Source organism: Bactrocera dorsalis, chromosome 4, assembly GCF_023373825.1.
Source record: "Bactrocera dorsalis isolate Fly_Bdor chromosome 4, ASM2337382v1, whole genome shotgun sequence".
Classification (NCBI taxonomy): Eukaryota; Metazoa; Arthropoda; class Insecta; order Diptera; family Tephritidae; genus Bactrocera; species Bactrocera dorsalis.
The window spans coordinates 19196212-19217005 of record NC_064306.1 but is presented as its reverse complement, the minus strand read 5'-3'; the positions used below and the strand labels follow the sequence as shown (position 1 = coordinate 19217005).

At 39.9% G+C, this 20794-nt stretch overlaps 3 protein-coding genes and 1 non-coding gene across 4 annotated transcripts in view; all 4 read left to right on the top strand.

Annotated features, from left to right (window-relative positions):
- The window catches only part of LOC125778133 (uncharacterized), a 107265-nt gene that overhangs the window by 37993 nt on the left and 48478 nt on the right, over positions 1-20794 (top strand). The window lies entirely within an intron of this gene.
- The window catches only part of LOC125778238 (uncharacterized), a 78315-nt gene that overhangs the window by 36044 nt on the left and 21477 nt on the right, over positions 1-20794 (top strand). The window lies entirely within an intron of this gene.
- Positions 2479-2682, top strand: LOC125778552 (small nucleolar RNA U3). The gene has a single exon (XR_007422785.1). It is a non-coding gene; the product is annotated as a small nucleolar RNA U3 (small nucleolar RNA).
- Positions 17710-20794, top strand: part of LOC105224761 (COA8 family protein CG14806, mitochondrial) — a 4849-nt gene continuing 1764 nt past the window's right edge. Inside the window, exon 1 of the mRNA XM_011202960.4 lies at positions 17710-18065. Within this exon, the coding sequence (XP_011201262.1) occupies positions 17784-18065 (282 nt within the window). The 5' untranslated portion in view covers positions 17710-17783. The remainder of the gene's footprint in view (positions 18066-20794) is intronic.

Here is a 20794-nt window from a genome sequence, read left to right as displayed (position 1 = left end):
CAATATCCACTTTGTAGATCTAATGTAGAAAACCATTTCGCTCCAGACAAGGTGTCTAATGTATCGTCGATTCTTGGTAGAGGATAACTGTCTTTCTTTGTGACATCATTCAACTTCCTATAATCTACGCAGAAACGGGTGCTACCATCTTTCTTTTTAACTAAGACGATAGGTGAGCTCCATGGACTTATTGAAGGTTCGATTACACCGTTTTTGTGCATGTCTTCAATAGTTTTGTTAGCATCCTCACGTTTTGCTAGTAGAACCCTACGCGGAGGTTGTCGGATTGGTTTAGCGTCTCCGGTATTTATGCGATGTTTGACAATGCCGGTTCTTCCTGTGTTTCCTTCGTTTGCAAATATGGATGCGTATTTTTCTAATAGTTTTTCTGCTTTTAATTTTTCATTTCTATGCAGTTCGTTCAGCAAATTATTTAGGAGTGTAGGACTTATCTGCTGTGGCTCAATAGTAGGTTTCTGTTGTGACCGTTCGCATCGTGCTATTGCACTTATATTCTGGCACTGTCCAATTACTGCTCCTTTCTTCAGACTTATAGGCGTGTTGAATTCATACACTACTCTGACCGGAATGGTGGCGTCTTCTCTAGTTTTCACAAGCGTTCTTCTTTCCAATATGGCTGTATCTATTTTTGTTGGTTCCACAATCCACAATTCTTCAGTCCCACCTCCTCCATTCACTTTAGCCCATACAATCGCCTCAGATTTTGGTGGAATACTCTGATTATCATCAACAATCACCCTCTTACTTTCAACGTTGGTCACATATCCGGTGTTTATAGGCATCTCCATGTTCTGGCAAAACAGCATTTGCTTGTTTAAATCCAAAGTAACCCCGTGATCAATCATGAAATCTACTCCCATTATAATTTCATCCGTGATTTCTGCTACGATGAAGGTGTGATTAACTTCCAGGGTACCAATCATCACTTCGCAAAACACTTTCCCGCGACAGCTGCTTCCTCCCCGATGGCCGTTCGAAGCTTGCAACCGACTAATGGTTCAACCGTTCCTCTTACCACATCCGGTCAGATAATTGAATGTGTGGCACCAGTATCCAAAGTAAGCGTTGACAGTCGTCCATTTACGATGCCGTTGATAGTAAGATTGTTGTCATGGCGACCTATTTGTGATATCGAGATGGCGGGGCAAATAGTTGTGGGAACCAGCTCACGCCCCTTTGAACTTTTCCGGTTTAGTTTAACGACTTGTGAGATGTGGATGCTCCGTCCTCGTTATCTGTTGGTTGTTTCCGTTTTGATGGGTTTACTTTTATATTGCAATTTCGGGCAAAGTGACCCGCTTTTCCACATTTGAAACATCTTCCACAGGTGCATCTGCATTTGCCAAATGAGCCAGTCGTTCTATTTCAGTTGAGAACTCTTGCAATGACTCGTTCATCTTCTGACCCCTATTTTGCAGTTCGATCTGGTATATTTGTTTCCGGTGCTCACTACCATATCGTCTTTCTATCGCACTCATCAATGCCCCATAGTTGTCCCGTTCACAGTCTGGAATAGTCTGAAGGATTTCTGCCGCAGGTCCTTTCAATGATACAAACAAGAACGCCACTTTGTCCGCTGCATTCCAGTTATTGGCCATTGCTGTCTTTTCAAACTGAAATACTTCCATCGAATGTGGGTGCCTTCAATCTTTGATTATTTGTTGATGGTGCAGGGCCATGTAGTTGCAGTTCTCGCACACGATTACTTAATTGAAGAACTTCTGATTTTAAATTTTCTTCGTCATTTTTTAAAGTGCTTAATTCGTCTTCAAATTTTGAAAATTTCTCTTGCACTTGTTTTTGTAGTTGTGTAGTATTTTCCGTAATCTGTTGAACCAAACGCTTTTCGAACTGCGTATTATTTTCAGTCATTTGTTGTGTAAGGCAGGACTTTAACTGTGATGTATTTTCAGCTATTTGCTGTGCCAGACGATTTTCTGTTTGCACTTCATTTTCTGCTATTATTTCGCAAATTAGAGCAAGAAAATATATGTAGCATTTGTGCAAAATCAATAAGCAACAACGACGTCTAGTGAAGAAGGAGAAATAGTTACTTTTTGAAGTTATACTTCTTTTACGAGTTCGGAAAAGGTTGCGATAGATTCAGGTTGCGCAACCTTGCTCAATGTGAATCTATCGCAACCTTGTCTGCGAAAATGTTCTAACAGCAAGGAAGCGGTGACAATCGGCCATCGTTTGTTCGTTTCTTTCGGCACAGCTCGGCTTTTCTTCCAACAACACAATGTTGCCATGCTTACGCTGTTGTTGTTTTTGTAGAACAATGCTTCAATTTTTGGTTGGTGACATATTCACATATGTGCGCATATGAATGTTTGTATGCTTGTGCATTATTGAAGTTATACTTCTTTTTCTTTCGTTTGTCTTTCATTTCTGCGAATTCTCAACTATTTTGCGTATCTTTTGGTTGAAATACTCAGCGTTGGCCGTTGAAAAATTAAGGCTATACTTTACAGGATCATTTCTGTAGTTAGTCTTCATTTACATTTTTTTGGAAATCGACCCGCGATAACGAGGTATATCGTTTTATCTCACAGCGTGAGGTTTAAGAAGTTCATTTCTAATTTTGTCTTGTGGCATATTAGAAATGATGTTTCTTCGAAAATCGTTCGCTTACAACCGATAAAACGACTTCTGAGTGGTGATTTTAATGAATAAATTCCTTTTGGTTGAAATGCTCTGCGTTGGCCGTTGAAAAGTTAAGACTATACTTCTCAGGATTATTCATTCCTTTCATTTCTTCGAAGAAATTAATGACCTTTAGAAATATGCATATTTGCATTATTTCGTTGTCATTTCCATATTCGTAGCAATAGAATTTCTATGGCATAAGTAAAGTAATGGCCGTCGATTGTCACCCCTTACCGAATACATATCGACGTAGATTTTTGCGAGAAGCACCAGAAGGTTGTGCAATTTATGATTTTTAGCTTTTGCCATCGTGGCGAAAAGACGACTTGTTGGCAAAGGCATGCTCGGGGAGATGTTACGGCCTCTGTTTTTATGAATGAAGCGAGATCGCTTGTGGAATTTGCGCCTGCGTTTATGAATGAAATCGTTTGTAAAATTTACTACACTTGTTCTTCGCCAATTTGGCTGCCATATTGACTTGTGAAGATCAATTTTTTGTTGGTGACATATTAATATGTGTACGCATATGTATGTTTGTATGCCTGTGCATTATTTGTTCGGCAATGTATGCAAATATATGTACAAATAAGTATATACATATGAATGTATGAACATGCAAGTCAATGCGCGCACATGTAATAAGTATATTGATAAGTGATGAAAATATGATTTCAATTTCTGAACGCGCACATGCGTATACATACACTCATATGAGCATGTGCAGATACACAAGATAGGATAGAAGATGTATGCCTTTTAACATATATGTATATAATACATAATATACATAATATTGCTGTGATAAATTTAATTTCTATTAGTAAGAAAAATATTTATTTGTATAGTATACGATGTTAAAAGCAAAAAATTAAAAATTTATTCTGTCGAGATTCGAACCTGTGGTACTCGTAGCATCTTGACTTTCCAAGCGCTTACCACCAACACCACCATTGACACTTAAGTTGCGCTGACTTAAGTATGGTTTGGTTATGCATGTAAGAAACATACGATGGTTCTAATAATTTTGTTTAAGTATAGAAAAATGTTTTTATAGAACATTTGCTTTAGCAAAGATACAGACAAATGTACAAACGACATAATATATGTATGTATGATTGTTTCGCATTTTGCTTCTGAATATCACTAAGAAGTATAACTTCTTCCGCGCGTAGGGACTCCACGCACCTTTTTTTTCCGAGGCTAGAACAGGCAGGTGGAGTCATGTGTGGAAGTTCGCCCAAGTGAGGAAAGTTCAGTAATTGCCATTCAGAAACGATTCTTTAATATTTACCTCAAAGTAAAGGCTGATATCATCGCCAACCAAGAAGACGCGACAAAGACTGAGACGAGTTCGTCCTTGTGACATTTATTATAGTGGCCATATGATTGTGTGATTTTTTTATATTTATTTATTTATTTACCCCGGGGGATGAACACCTACACCTGCCACAATCCGCATTAAAGCGAAGTTCTTCAATATATCGCCCATACGGAAGAGCAGGACAATGTGACCAAAGATGGTTTCTATGAGCGCTTAACGCCACGGTGGGCAAGGAAGCACAACAGTAGGTAAATCCAGCTTCCACGAGGAAACATTCCCAAATGGGTTGAGGCTGATCGACTTTGTAGGGGCCTGAAATATGGTTATCTGTAGTAGTAGATTCCAGCATAAGATAATTCATCAAGCTACCAGGCTGTCTCCGAATCGAAAAGCCACCAACCAGATCAATCATGTTGTGATAGACGGAAGTCACGTCGACCTAACATCCTAACATCGACTCGGACCACTATCTTGTTGCAGCCAAGTAAAAAAGGGAAAACTGATGAATGGTAGTAAAAACATAACACCGGGAGAAGGCGAGTCCCATTTCCCAATCAACAACGATAGAGCAGATGTTTCATTGCCCGACCATGAAAAAGTTCTAGGAAAAACAAGGTAGCGGGGCCGATGGATTTAAACACGTCAGCAAAGAGCTGAGAAGTAGCATGTCTCAGCTCCTTTGTAAAATATGGTCGGACGAAAGCATGCCCAAAGATTACCGTTCCGAGCCAAAACTAGATTTAATAAATTTCATTTAAAAAAAAATCTTGAAGAGGCGACATCGACATGCTCACCCTCGATCGCATAATAGCAGCAAGGATGGCGTGTCAATGCATACATGTGCTTTCGATCGATATGTAATCGATTGCAATTTACTCGTGTTTGGGCTTGTGCGCATACCAATGCCATGTTGGCGAATTTACGATCTGTGTGCACACATGTATGTCGTGTATAGCGCTGAGTGCACACAAACGGACGAACAATTCCCCGCTTGCTTGTCACACATATTTGTTTGAAGAACCAGAGAAATGAAAAAGATTATGTTAATTTCAATGTTTAGATATTTACGCTCATATATTCATATACATATTTACAATGCGCAAACGACTCAACTTACACATAATCTATACAAGATATTTTATATCAAAGCGCACAAGCATGTGCATAATTATTGAACTATTTCATGATGAATTCCTTAACAAATTTTGAAACATATAATAAAATCATGTTGGTAACTGTTTAATTAATTTAGGTTACATAAATTATATATTTATAAGTATATTTATTTGGTAAGTATTAAGAATTTTGATAACAGGTTAAAAGACCAAGCGGTCGCACTTATTCTCGTATGTCATTATGTGAGCATGTAAAGAAAAAGAACCATACGCGTTATGTTTGTAAATTAGTCCATACACAACTTTGTATGTAAATATGTACACTCTTGTGCGGTGCACGATTAGCAGAATTTCCCACTTGGTGCTACGGCACAAAAAATTATTTGCAATGGTTGTAAAATATGTCAGACCAAAACCTATGTTTATTTTCATGCAATGACACGTAAAGATATAATTGCAGTCCTGTTTTAGCTTTCATTTTACATAAAGACGTATTTCGCCGTTAAATTGTGGAGGAACGTAAGTTTTAAATAGATATTATAATTTCTATTTAAAGTATAAAGGTTTGTTAAGTTTTTTTTTTTTGTTAAAAATGTATGCAGAAAGTGCGGCAATTCACAATAGTCATTTACAATAAATTGACCGAATCAGCTGTTCATATATCACTAGATTCTGCAATGGGTGCTCTCGTGTCCTTGCACATTTCGGTATATATACATTATGTTATATTTTCCCAATTTTTCTGTACTTTCCGAGCTTGCGGGGTTGACATTTTTCCCTTCTAAAAGAATATCAGAAATTGTTGAATTTATGAATTTGAGCTTTTGCAATCGTCGCGAAAAGAAACTTGTAGGCAAAGGCATGCCTGAGGAGATGTAATGGTGTTTGTTTTTATGAATAAAACGAGTTTACCTGCTTGCGTTCATGAATGAAAATGTTGTTGTGTGTTTTTCTACAAATTTAGGCATCGACTATTAGGCTGCCACATTGACTTGTGCCGCTGCTGATGCTATGTGAGACGATTGTTGCTTTTGTAGAACAATGTTTGTAGTTTTTGTGGGTGACTTATTTACATGTGTACGCATATGGGATGTAGATTTGTGTATTCATTATTTTTTCGGCAATGTCATACACATATACATCTAGATAGACTAGCGCGAGTAAGCGATGTCAAAAATAGCCTTAATAAATATCGCACTTACAAGTAACTTAAGGGGTTACGTGGGTTTCACAGTTTCAAAAAATCGAAAACAATTTTTTTATCTTATTAAATTCTATAACATTTCTAGAATATTGTCCTAAATTTTCAAGTTGATCTGATCAATACTTTCGGAGATACAACCCTGAGAACTTGTGCGCTCGAGGCAATATAGGCTAAGTGCACCGTCTTTAAGCGCGTTTTTCTCGAAACTGTGTTTACAAAGTCGGTTGTCAAGCTTTCTCGCGAACTACTCAACCGATCTTGATAAAATTTTACATAGGTCTTCGAGGTATCATTTACAAGATCTTGAACGAAGGATTTTCTATTTTTTATATAAATACTACTAAAAAAATGTCGAGAAATTTTCATCGAAATTTGCATTTTTTATAAAACGTCTGCTAAAAATCCAATTTTCATTTTTTTCTTTTCCCTTCGTCCAATACCCAGTTTATTGTCTTTACTAAAACTCGTATTTTTTATTTTTATTTCTGATGATCCTGAAAGAAGTTCTGCTGACAACGCAGATGCACCTTTTTCCGAGGGACTGCCGGAAATGGCGTCGTAATGATGGCAGTCATTATATTTTTTTTTTTGAAAATTTTACAAAATGTTTACTAAATATGAGTCTTTTAAATAAAAATAAATTCATTAAAATATTTTATTTTTTGTATTTAAAAAAAATTATTGAAAAAGGCCGTTTTTTGCCCGAGGAAACCCATGTAACCCCCTAAACAAACATGAAAATTCCCGAATCTAAAGTACAGCAGACAAAATGTGATAAGAGACAGTTAAGTGTAACAAAACTACATTAGTTCAGTAAGTAAGCAATCATTCTCATAAGTTTAAAAAATATCAATAAGACAGGCAACACGAAAGTAAATGCACTGCCAAAAAAAATAATATGTATTATCTTTTACTCAAAACAAACTAACCGTTTGTTGACTCGCATTGCATTATATTACTGATAATATCTTGATTTGAATTTCAACTGTACTTACATATGTATACACTTATGTGCTCATAGATACGTATGAAAATTTAAATCATAAAATGTGATTTACATATAATATTGTTGTGATATACATATTTAGTTTTTTAGGGTATTACATATATACATATAGGAATTCCTATTGTTTCGGAATTAAAGTCGACTTTCAGAATTCCAATTGTTTGCTTTATCCATAACGAAATCCATATAAACGTATCACTTAGTGTTTGATTTGTAAGATCAAACGGTTAAACTCAAATAAGAATCTTTAAATTCTTACCGCTGGTGGGGGAAAAATAAAGACCGTATTTGAGCTGAGAATTTATTCATTCTGATTTTATTTTGCGCCAACTACCGTGGGATAAGCCTCCTCAACATCGCGTACAAGGTTCTATCGAGCGTATTGTGTGAAAGATTAAAGCCAACCGTCAACAAACTGATTGGACCTTATCAGTGTGGCTTCAGACCTGGTAAATCAACAACCGACCAGATATTCACCATGCGCCAAATCTTGGAAGAGACCCGTGAAAGGAGAATCGACACTCACCACCTATTTGTCGATTTCAAAGCTGCTTTCGACAGCACGAAAAGGAGCTGCCTTTATGCCGCGATGTCTGAATTTGGTATCCCCGCAAAACTAATACGGCTGTGTAAACTGACGTTGAGCGGGACCAAAAGCTCCGTTAGGATCGGGAAGGACCTCTCCGAGCCGTTCGATACCAAAGAGGTTTCAGACAAGGTGATTCCCTATCGTGCGACTTTTTCAACCTGCTTCTGGAGAAAATAGTTCGGGCTGCAGAACTCAACAGAGAAGCTACCATATTCTATAAGAGTGTACAACTGCTGGCGTATGCCGATGATATTGAAAGACGAAATATCTCCTGTCATCAAACAAACAGTCGTAGCACTCGCGACTTGGCACTCACGTCACTGTTGACAGTCATAACTTTGAAGTTGTAGATAATTTCGTCTATCTTGGAACCAGCGTAAACACCACCAACAACGTCAGCCTAGAAGTCCAACGCAGGATAACCCTTGCCAACAGGTGCTACTTCGAACTAAGTAGGCAATTGAGAAGCAAAGTCCTCTCTCGACAAACAAAAACAAAACTCTATAAGTCACTCATAATTTCCGTCCTGCTATATGGTGCAGAGGCTTGGACGATGTCAACAATGGATGAGTCGACGTTGCGAGTTTTCGAGAGAAAAGTTCTGCAAAAGATTTATGGTCCTTTGCGCGTTGGTCACGACGAATATCGCATTCGCTGTACGAGATATACGACGACATTGACATAGTTCAGCGAATTAAAAGACAGCGGCTACGCTGGCTAGGTCATGTTGTCCGGATGGACGAAAACACTCCAGCTCTGAAAGTATTCGACGCAGTCGGGGGAAGCAGAGGAAGAGGAAGACCTCCTCTCCGTTGGAAGGACCAAGTGGAGAAGGACCTGGCCTCGCTTGGAATATCCATTTGGCGCCACGTAGCGAAAAGAAGAAACGACTGGCGCGCGTGGTGTTAAGAAGAAGAAGAAGATTTTATTTTGTATTTTCCTTGCTTATATACAGATTTTAAAACTATCTTAAATAACTAAATATATGTGTATGTGTGTATGTTTGTATTGCAGCATATTCCCTGCCAACCATGAGCGGGTAAAAAACCAGATAATCAGTGGGTAACATGGTGGTAAACGTGGGGGTAAACACATAGAGTTTGTCTAAGGCCGAGCGAATATCCTACCGTTTTTTCGCCTCACACGTACGTATACATGTGATCATACATCTCTATATTTAATTTACAAGTTGCGCTCATTCAGCAGTGTCATATAAAAAAGTATATCTGTCCTGTTCTAATATCCCCAATCGACGGCTGATGCAGGGTTGCACTTTAAACAGTTGATGCAGGGTTGTATTTTAAACAGATGATGCAGGGTTGCATTTTTCGATTCCTACTTTAAAAATTTATTAAAATTTCAAAGAAAACTTTTTAATTTTTAAACTATTAATTGTATTACTTTTAATAGATATTTACATTTATGCAATATATTTAATTTACAATTTGATTAATTTGAAAATAAATAATAATTACATTGAATTTGTAATATCTAAAAGAAAAAGAAAGATTAATTGTATAAAATGATAATAATATCTGAAAGAAAAGTATTGTTTAAGTAGACAAGCTGACAGCCGCGGCGCCAAATGCAGCTATTGTTTAAGTAGATAGCGGCGCCCAATGTTTATAATAAGGGATGCATATAGCAATACAAATACCAAACTTAATACTACTTTTGTAACACTGCCCTCCACTTAAGCCTAATCGTCCCGATTAGGTACAAATCCTCTTGAACCAAATGGGGCGAGCCTCTCCAAGTGTACTACTTTCATTTTACATCGTGCTTTTCGACTTCTTTGTTTGCTGTATACCACGTCATTAAGTCGTTTCATCACCATATATGGCCCTTCCCAGGCTGTCTGCAATTTCGGGGACAAGCCTTTTTTTCGAAGTGGATTGTACAACAGGACCAAATCACCTTCTTCAAAACCTTTTGAATTTGCCGCTTGATCAAACCGATCCTTCATCTTATTGCTCATCAGATGCATGTGCTGCCTTACCATTAGATGCAATTCATTCATTTTTTTCTTTAAGGCAGAGCAATAACCTCCATCATTTCTTACAGCGTTCCAAACTTAAGATCAGCAGGGAGTCACAGATCAGATCCGAAAATAAGCTTCGCTGGCGTGTAACCAGTTGTCTCGTGCTTCTCTGAACGATACGCCAGCAGGAACATCTGGATGCACTTGTCCCAATTCCGTTGATCTTTATCAACGATTTTCCGCAGATGTTCTTCGAGCGTTCGGTTGAATCTGTCTACCATCCCATCTGATTGTGAATGTAGCGCTGTTGTCCGTGTCTTGTGGATGTCCAATAATGTACAGACTTTTTGGAAAATAGAAGATTCTAAATTCCTTGATCTGAGTGTAATTCAACGGGCACTCCGAACCTCGTTATCCAATTTTCTACAAACGCTTCGGCTACTGTCTTCACCTCTTGGTTTGATAAGGGATACACTTCTGGCCATTTACTGAAATTGGCCATGACAACCAGTAGATATTTGTTTCCGCCCGTACTGGTTTGGAACGGACCTGCAACATCCATTGCGACTCGTTCAAATGGTGATGCCACGTTGTACTGTTGCAGCCTACCGCGACTTTTGGCTTTAGGACCTTTAGCTGCCATGCACTCTACGCAATTACTTATCCATTCTGCTATGGAATCTCGACAACCGATCCAGTAGAACCGTTGTTTAATCTTCTCTATAGTTTTTGTAATTCCAAGGTGCCCTCCACTAGGTCCATTGTGATATTCTTTCAATACTTTCGGGATCATGGACTTCGGTATTATGATCAGCAGACGAGACTGTTTGCCATCTTCGCTTTCCCAGGGACGATGAAGGTATCCATTAACGAGGTTTATGCTGTTCTATTGGGCCCAATATGCTTTTGCAGTTGGACTCTCGCTACTTATTTGTTAATTTGGTGGTCGTACCCCATTTTCTTTGGCTATTACCAGCTTTGCAAGATCAGGGTCCTCCAGCTGATTGATTCTGATGCGGTGAGGAGTCCAATCATCTTCAGGTTCTATATTCAGTAATGTCACGTCGATTATACCTTCTTTTCCTTCTGATTTGGAGCAATGCTTACATTCCAGTGGACAAGGGCGACGTGATAATGCATCCGCATTTTTGTGGTGAATCCCCTTTCGGTGTTCTGTTGGTTGTTTCTGTTTTGATGGGTTTACCTTTATATTGCAATTTCGGGCAAAGTGACCCGTTTTTCCACAGTTGAAGCATCTGCCTGTTGTATTTACTCGCGGTGCAGCAATTGTCTTCAGAGTCTTCAATATTTCTTCCATCAGCGCCGGTTGTTCCATTTCAACTCTTTGTACTTTGTGTGCTGGTTTACTTAGTAGAAACGCTGTTTCCTGTGTGAGGGCGTGCGAAACCGTTTCAGCAAACGTTCTTTTTGGCAATTCATATGTGGCGCGTCTGGTGTCCATATCACGAATTCCATTTATGAAACTTTGAATTTTTACCCTCTCAATGTAATCCACAGGTGCATCTGCATTTGCCAAATGAGCCAGTTGTTCTATTTCAATGACTCGTTCATCTTCTGGCCCCTATTTTGCAGTTCGATCTGGTATATTTGTTTCCGGTGCTCACACCATATCGTCTTTCTATCGCACTCATCAATGTCTGGAATAGTCTGAAGGATTTCTGCCGCAGGTCCTTTCAATGATACAAACAAGGACGCCACTTTGTCCGCTGCATTGCAGTTATTGGCCATTGCTGTCTTTTCAAACTGAAGTTTGAAAATTTTAAATGGAATACTTCGATCGAATGTGGGTGCCTTCAATCTTGGGTTATTTGTTGATGGCGCAGGGCCATGTAGTTGCAGTTCTCGCATACGATTACTCAATTGAAGAATTTCTGATTTTAAATTTTCTTCTTCAAAAAGTGCTTAATTCCTCTTCAAATTTTGAAATTTCTCTTGCACTTGTTTTTGTACTTGTGTAGTATTTTCTGTAATCTGTTGTACCAAACGCTTTTCTAACTGCGTATTATTTTCAGTCATTTGTTGTGTAAGGCGAGACTCTAACTGTGATGTATTTTCAGCTATTTGCGTTATTTGCTGTGCCAGACGATTTTCTGTTTGCACTGCATTTTCTGCTATGCGATTTTCTTCAATAGCATTTCAGCTATACTTGTAACTTTCTTGATTTGTTTTTTAATCAAAAAAGTGTCATTTATCGTCTTTTTTATAAATTTTCCACAATAACTCCAGACTTCTGGCCATAAACTCCTAAAAAATAAAGTAAACATTTTTATAATTTTTTATTTTATTTATTTATTTTTGTTTATTTTAATAAATATTGCCTAAAAAAATTATAAAAAAGGCGATAAATGATACTTTTTTGAATAAAAACAAATAGAAATTGTAATTCTTAATTTTTCTAAATTTGTTTCATCAAAATCGGACAAGTGGTTCGCGAAAAAACATCAAGATAAGGAAAAAATTTAAAATGTCATAAAAAAACTGACACATACGAACGCCAAACCCTTTGAGGGTTTTACTATACTGACCTAGTACCATCACCCCCCAGATTAGTTGTTGTACTGTGTTATCAGAGAGACCACATCACCCTCCAGATGATTTTCTAGACGCGTACAGACTATCTGCTCCAGGATTTTGCCCATCGTATCGTTCATACAGAGCAGTCGATAGGAGCTTGGGCCTCCTGTCGGCTTGTTTGGCTTCTGTAGGAGTACTAGCCGTTGTAATTTCCAAATTTTTGAAAACACTCCTTCACGAAGGCAATGTGTATCTTCTTCTTCTTAATTGGCGTAGACACCGCTTATGCGATTATAGCCGAGTCAACAACAGCGCGCCAGTCGTTTCTTCTTTTCGCTACGTGGCGCCAATTGGATATTCCAAGCGAGGCCAGGTCCTTCTCCACTTGGTCCTTCCAACGGAGAGGAGGTCTTCCTCTTCCTCTGCTTCCCCCGACTGCGTCGAATACTTTCAGAGCTGGAGTGTTTTCGTCCATCCGGACAACATGACCTAGCCAGCGTAGCCGCTGTCTTTTAATTCGCTGAACTATGTCAATGTCGTCGTATATCTCGTACAGCTCATCGTTCCATCGAATGCGATATTCGTCGTGACCAACGCGCAAAGGACCATAAATCTTTTGCAGAACTTTTCTCTCGAAAACTCGCAACGTCGACTCATCCATTGTTGACATCGTCCAAGCCTCTGCACCATATAGCAGGACGGAAATTCTGAGTGACTTATAGAGTTTTGTTTTTGTTTGTCGAGACAGGACTTTGCTTCTCAATTGCCTACTTAGTCCGAAGTAGCACCTGTTGGCAAGAGTTATCCTGCGTTGGATTTCTAGGCTGACGTTGTTGGTGGTGTTTACGCTGGTTCCAAGATAGACGAAATTATCTACAACTTCAAAGTTATGACTGTCAACAGTGACGTGAGTGCCAAGTCGCGAGTGCGACGACTGTTTGTTTGATGACAGGAGATATTTCGTCTTTCAATATCATCGGCATACGCCAGCAGTTGTACACTCTTATAGAAGATTGTACCTTCTCTGTTGAGTTCTGCAGCCCGAACTATTTTCTCCAGAAGCAGGTTGAAAAAGTCGCACGATAGGGAATCACCTTGTCTGAAACCTCGTTTGGTATCGAACGGCTCGGAGAGGTCCTTCCCGATCCTGACGGAGCTTTTGGTCCCGCTCAACGTCAGTTTACACAGCCGTATTAGTTTTGCGGGGATACCAAATTCAGACATCGCGGCATAAAGGCAGCTCCTTTTCGTGCTGTCGAAAGCAGCTTTGAAATCGACAAATAGGTGGTGAGTGTCGATTCTCCTTTCACGGGTCTTTTCCAAGATTTGGCGCATGGTGAATATCAGGTCGGTTGTTGATTTACCAGGTCTGAAGCCACACTGATAAGGTCCAATCAGTTTGTTGACGGTGGGCTTTAATCTTTCACACAATACGCTCGACAGAACCTTATATGCGATATTGAGGAGGCTTATCCCACGGTTGGCGCAGATTGTGGGGTCTCCTTTTTTATGGATTGGGCATAGCACACTTAAATTCCAATCGTTGGGCATGCTTTCGTCCGACCATATTTTACAAAGAAGTTGATGCATGCTCCTTATCAGTTCTTCGCCGCCGTGTTTGAATAGCTCGGCCGGCAATCCATCGGCCCCTGCCGCTTTGTTGTTTTTCAGGCGGGCAATTGCTATTCGAACTTCTTCATGATCGGGCAATGGAACGTCTGCTCCATCGTCATCGATTGGGGAATCGGGTTCGCCTTCTCCCGGTGTTGTGCTGTCACTTCCATTCAGCAGGTTGGAGAAGTGTTCCCTCCATAATTTAAGTATGCTCTGGGCATCGGTAACTAAATCACCTTGGGGGGTTCTACAGGAGTATGCTCCGGTCTTGAAACCTTCTGTAAGCTGCCGCATCTTTTCGTAGAATTTTCGAGCATTACCCCTGTCGGCCAGCTTGTCAAGCTCTCCGTACTCACGCATTTCGGCCTCTTTCTTCTTCTGTCTGCAAATGCGTCTCGCTTCCCTTTTCAACTCTCGGTATCTGTCCCATCCCGCACGTGTTGTGGTCGATCGTAACGTTGCGAGGTAGGCAGCCTGTTTTCTCTCCGCTGCGACACGGCACTCCTCGTCGTACCAGCTGTTCTTTTGCACTTTCCGAAAACCAATGGTTTCGGTTGCAGCTGTACGTAAAGAGTTTGAAATGCCGTCCCACAGTTCCCTTATACCGAGTTGTTGACGAGTGTTCTCAGAGAGCAGGAGTGCAAGCCGAGTAGAGAATCGTTCGGCTGTATGTTGTGATTGCAGCTTCTCGACGTCGAACCTTCCTTGTGTTTGTTGGCGTGCGTTTTTTGCTGCACAGAGGCGGGTGCGAATTTTGGCTGCAACAAGATAGTGGTCCGAGTCGATTTTAGGACCTCTGAGCGCACGCACATCTAAAACACTGGAGACGTGTCTTCCGTCTATCCATGATCGATCTGATTGGTAGTTTTTCGATCCGGAGACAGCCAGGTAGCTTGGTGGATCTTCTTATGCTGGAATCTAGTACTACAGATAACCATATTTCGGGCCCCGGCGAAGTCGATCAGCCTCAACCCATTTGGGGAAGTTTCGTCGTGGAGGCTGAATTTACCGACCGTAGTACCAAAGATACCTTCTTTGCCCACCCTGGCGTTGAAGTCGCCAAGCACGTTTTTGACATCGTGACGGGGGCATCTCACATAAGTGCGCTCCAAGCACTCATAAAAGGCATCTTTGGTCACAGTGTCCTTCTCTTCCGTCGGGCCGTGGGCGCAAATCAGCGATATGTTGAAGAACCTCGCTTTGATGCGGATTGTGGCTAGACGTTCATTCACCGCAGTAAATGATAGTACTCGGCGACGGAGTCTCTCTCCCACCACGAATCCCACACCAAACCTGCGCTCCTTTATATGGCCACTGTAGTAAATGTCACAAGGACCTACTTGTCTCTGTCCTTGTCCCGTCCATCGCATTTCTTGGACGGCGGTGATGTCAGCCTTTGTTTTCACGAGGACATCAACCAGCTGGGCAGTGGCACCTTCCCAGTTAAGGGACCGGACATTCCAGGTGCATGCCCTCAATTCGTAGTCCTTATTTCGTTTGCCATGGTCGTCATCAAAAGGGGGGTCTCTCATCCGAGGCTGGTTATGACTATTCACTGGGGGTGTTTTTTTACGTGGCGGGTCCCAAACCCAGCGCACAACCCTAAGTAGGGGGTATTTCGCCTTCTCACGTTAGCCCGCCTTCAAACGGATGTTCTTAGGCTACCCAGAGGATACTTGGTCAAAGACCGGAAGTCGTGAGCTGCTTGAGTCACATGTGTATACAAATCCGAAAATGGCTTTGGATCGTAGCAATTTTAAGAGCCCTATTCGGAATACCATCTAATCCTGGTGCCTTGCTATTTTCAAAGCGCTCAGTAGCTGGATCAACTTCCAGCTCGGTGATTTCTGGCGCATCTACGACTTCTTCGCTGTAAAACTTTCCTCCTTCTTGGCTTTGTTGTGGAAATAGAGTTTCTACAACATTTGTAGTAATAAGGGTCATGTTAGTCCTTGACATTACAATCCTATACGCTCCGCCCCACGGATTTTCGTCCACTCTTTCGCATAATTCTTTGAAAGATATCATTTTGCTATTTTTAATAACCTTTTTTAAATCGTTGCGTTTCATCGAATGCTTCTCGTAGTCTGTCACAATCTAAGCTGCCTATGCTTCTTTGAAACGCCGCCTCGCTTAGTGAGTGATTTAATTCCACCAATAGCTAGGCTTTCTCTGTGCGGTTGTCCCAGGGGATGGAGAGGATAAGTGGCGATATTCCTATTGCCTTCCTCCCGAAGGACGGCATTAGCAAAACAATTCACTTCACGAAGAGGTTTAAGGTTACCCTCGGTAGCAAGAGTGAGTGGAACGACCCCACTCTTGAGCAAATGCTAAGGGATAGCATATTGAGGTGGTGCACTGACGGCTCGAAAACGTCGGAAGGAATAGGTGCGGGTATTGCGGGTCCGCGTACCAAGCTCTCCATACCGAACTATCGCAACAAGCGAATAGCTATACTCAGCGATAGTCAAGCGGCACTAAAAGCGATCTCCTCCTACGAGATCAAATCGCTACTAGTGCAAGAGTGTAGTGGAAGGCTGGACAACCTAGCTGAAAAGAACCAGGTACACTTTATCTGGGTGCCTGGTCACAGGGGAATAGCCGGCAATGAACTGGCTGACGAGCTTGCCCGCTCCGCAGCCTCCACCAATATGGTTGGGCCCGAACCGTTCACTTAAGTGGGTACCCATACTGTGAAGGAGCTGCTCCGCAAGGAAGAAAGAGCGTGCAGGGAAAGACATTGGCAGCGAGCGCACGGTATGCGTCATGCCAAGCTGTTAGTTGGGGTGTATAACCAGAAGAGTTTCAAATCGTTTATAAACCTCCCAAGAAATAAACTCAGGCTCCTGGTCGCATTCTACACCGGCCGCTGCAAATTGAAAAGGCATTTAGCGAACATGGGCCTATCATCTAGCGCTAACTGTCGGTTTTGCGCTAATCGACTGCATCGCAGTTTGTAGGCGCAGGTCGAAGGCCCTCGGATCCATGTTTCCATGGGTCCACATCGCCTCGCTAGCACCCAGCAGGATATTGGACTTCATCAATATGCTGGAGCTAGGCGAATCCCTGTGAGTTAGGAGAGGGCACAATAGACCTATGGTCGCAGTGCATTCCTCAAGTTGGTGTCACCCTATCCACACCAACAGTGAAAAAGACTGGTGATACTTAAAGGGACTTCTAGTGCGCCCCGGTATGGACCGGTCTTATTTACAGCCGCACCTAACATGGTGAACAGCTCTGTCCAGGAAGCCACTCACTTTGAGTCCATCGCGGCTGGATTTTAATCGGTCACCTATATTAGAGAGGCGGTAACTACCTGTCTCTGTCGCAGGAGTTTCATCGGCTTGGCTGGCTTTTATACCGCATCCTCCACTCTTGCCGCTGATCGTCGGGGATTGCTTATTCGTTGTAATTTAATTCGCAAGTAACTTGCTACTACAGGCCGTTCGGCCGGATCGAACACACTTGTGGGGCGTGATGGCTACTCTTATAGGGAATGATTATTTAAAGATATCAAATGGCCGCAAAAGATCAGTGGCAACCTCAATGATATGTATTTGACAGATTGCTAGCAATGTACATTGCCTGTCGAGGAACCTTGTTATAATATATTGAGATCATATTCTAGAAATATTTATTCTAATAAATATTATTGCAAGTATAATATATATTATTCTGGCAATATTGTACTAATTAATTAACATGCCTATGTAGACAGCAAGTTATACTATCGTTTTAAAATAGCATTATGTATTCATTGAAACTTCATAATGCTATGAAAAATGCGTGTAGATCGAAGAGCCTACAAGCATGTAAATCTAAATTGTCTGATTTAAGTGAAAAGCCGGATCCTAGGTCTATAACAAAAGACTATGTGGGTCCCCCGGATAAGTTATCTAATATACGATCCTATGTCAGACATATTCCAAAGAATGAAACAGACTTGGAAAGGCGTCTAAGGCAAATGCAGGAGCAGACCGAAAAATGGAATCATGATTTCTGGTCAAATCACAATAAGAACTTCTACCAGGTATTGAAATATTTGATTATTGTGTAAAGTTTAACCAATATTTGTAGAGTTTCTCATTAAATCACGCTCTCATTGTAGGTGTCAGTAGGGGAGTAAAAATATGAAGCAACATAAAAACTATAACGTTCGAAAGTTACTGAATTATAACTTAAGGATTAGTCTAAATCTATAGGAGTAGTTTAATTTTAGAATAGCACCCATGAGCTATATACAGTAGCCCGCCAACCCATTAGAAACAGGGAGAATTATTCATATAGTTTTGCGTTCAGACTCAAATAAACCAAAAATTATTACGATATGTGAATGCAATTTTTTGTATAATATTTATTTGAAATATCTTTTCATAAAATTGAGAAAAGCTTAATTTTTTTTTAGTATTTGGTTGACAACCCTTTGCTTTTATTAACAACTTTCACTCTTTGAGGCATACTATTTAAACAAATATCATTATTTTTAAATCTGGATGTTATCTTTGAGTGGGGCTATTGTGGCATTTTTTCGGGAATATACCTTCGATTTAAGGAACGTTCAACAGCTTTCGGTGGGGCTTAAGTTCGGGTCGGGTGTCGGGTAACGTATTGATATCCAAGTTGTGAAGGACATCAATCGTTCGTCGGGAGGTGTGGCAAGGCAATTCTGCGTGCGTATAAGTGTACTGGGCTGCTGAAGGGTTCAGTGTTGCAAAATATGGTACAAAACCATCTTGAAGTACATTGGTGTACTGCTCACTAGTCATCGTTTCCTCAACAAAATAAATTGGTCCAGGACCTTCCACCAATATGCAGCTCTAAATCATTACACTGGGGGGATATTTTACCGTTTTTTGAATGCAGTTCTCCACATAACTTTCACACGGTCTACGTCGCACAAATTGAATGGTTTCTGTCACTGCTTCTAGCCGGTCGTCGCTAAAGTTAATCTTTTTTAAGGAGAAAATGATGTTAGGCCCCCATTCAAAGTTAAGCTGCTATAACTTTGAATGGGGGACTTTCATAACTATTTAAGTTTACCTTGTTTCAATCCACCTTCGTGTAGTTCTGATGGAGTTTGACCCTTACTACTCGTTGATTTTTCATTCGCTCTGTCAATTTTGAATTCTTTGCTGTACGGTTTTTAGGTTTTTTCTGAAAAAAATGCGTTCAACTATTATTTGCGATATTTCTACATGGGCATCATTTAGCTTTTTTTAATTTCTCTAGCTTTACGTCGAATGCGCTCAGACATTTTCCCATTTTGGGCAGCATTTTGCCGCATACTTGTGCGACCAACGGTACAATATTTGAATGTGTGCACAATTTTTGTTACTCGAGTACAGTAGCTTCACTCACTCTCATTTTTATACCCTGAACAGGGTAAGTTTGTCACGATGTTTGTAACACTCAGAAGGAAGCGCCGGAGACGCTATAAAGTATATATATAAATGATCAGTATGTTGAGCTGAGTCGATTTAGCCATGCCCGTCTGTCTGGCACAATTCCGATTTCTTTGGCGCCGCGATTTGAAGGTACCGTTGGAAAGAGGAAGTCCTCCTGATTAAAAAACATATAAGGTTATAGGGTCCGCAAACGCTTAGTTTAGGAGATATTCGGCCTTAAAGTTCAAAAATTCGCAAAATTGGACCATAACTCCTTGAATTTCACCACTTTAAACACACTTTTTTCTCATTTTTCACATCAAATTAATTAAATTGCACTATAATCTTTTAAATAAGCCTATATTTTACTCTTTTAACACGTTTTTTACCTAAAAAATCTTTATTTTAAAAATCACATTTTACACTTGTGTGAACCTCATTTGTTTACCAAAAATTACGACGAAATGGAGCGTTGCCATGTGATGATAAGGCAATTCGCTGAAATTCCTCTTTTTCGCAAAAATTCCTCTATTCATGCATATGAATATTTTCTTTTTTAAATTTATTGAGCAAATAAGTAATATTATATACATGTATTAATGTTATATGTATATACATATGTGTAAATAATATTATATAATAATATAACGTAATAAAGTGTGAAGTATACAGTACAGTACGAAAACTCTAATTTTATTTCAATATGTGTGCATGATAACCAAAAAATATAACCACTTCATACCCAAAACTCATATTTTAAATAGAATAATATATATATCGTCGACTAAAATACAAACCAATGTATCATCAAAAATAAATGGAAATCGCTGACAGATATAATAATCAAAATTTATCCATTTTATAACGAAAACTTAAATTTTATTTCAATATTGGATATAAAGTGGTTATATTTTTTGGTTATTATGCACTCATAATATTGGATATAAAGTGGTTATATTTTTTGGTTATCATGCACTCATATTGAAACAAAATTTGAGTTTTGGATATAAAGTAGTTATATTTTTTGGTTATTATACACTCAAACTCATATTTTAAATATAATAATATATATATTGTCACCTAAAATACAAACCAATGTATCATCAAAAATAAATGGAAATCGCTGATAGATATAACCACAATTTACCATTTTATAACGAAAACTTCAATTTTGAGTGATGATAGCCATAATTTATAACCACTTTATACCGAAAAGCCAATATATTTTTTTTTATTTTCAACGCAGAAAGGGGTACTACGCGAAAGTGCTTCAGTCACCCCTGGTATTCGCTCGGCCAGGGTTATTTTTTTTAGAGCGCGGCCGAAGGCCGCCAACGTAGAAAGGAGTACTACGCGAAAGTACTTCAGTCACCCC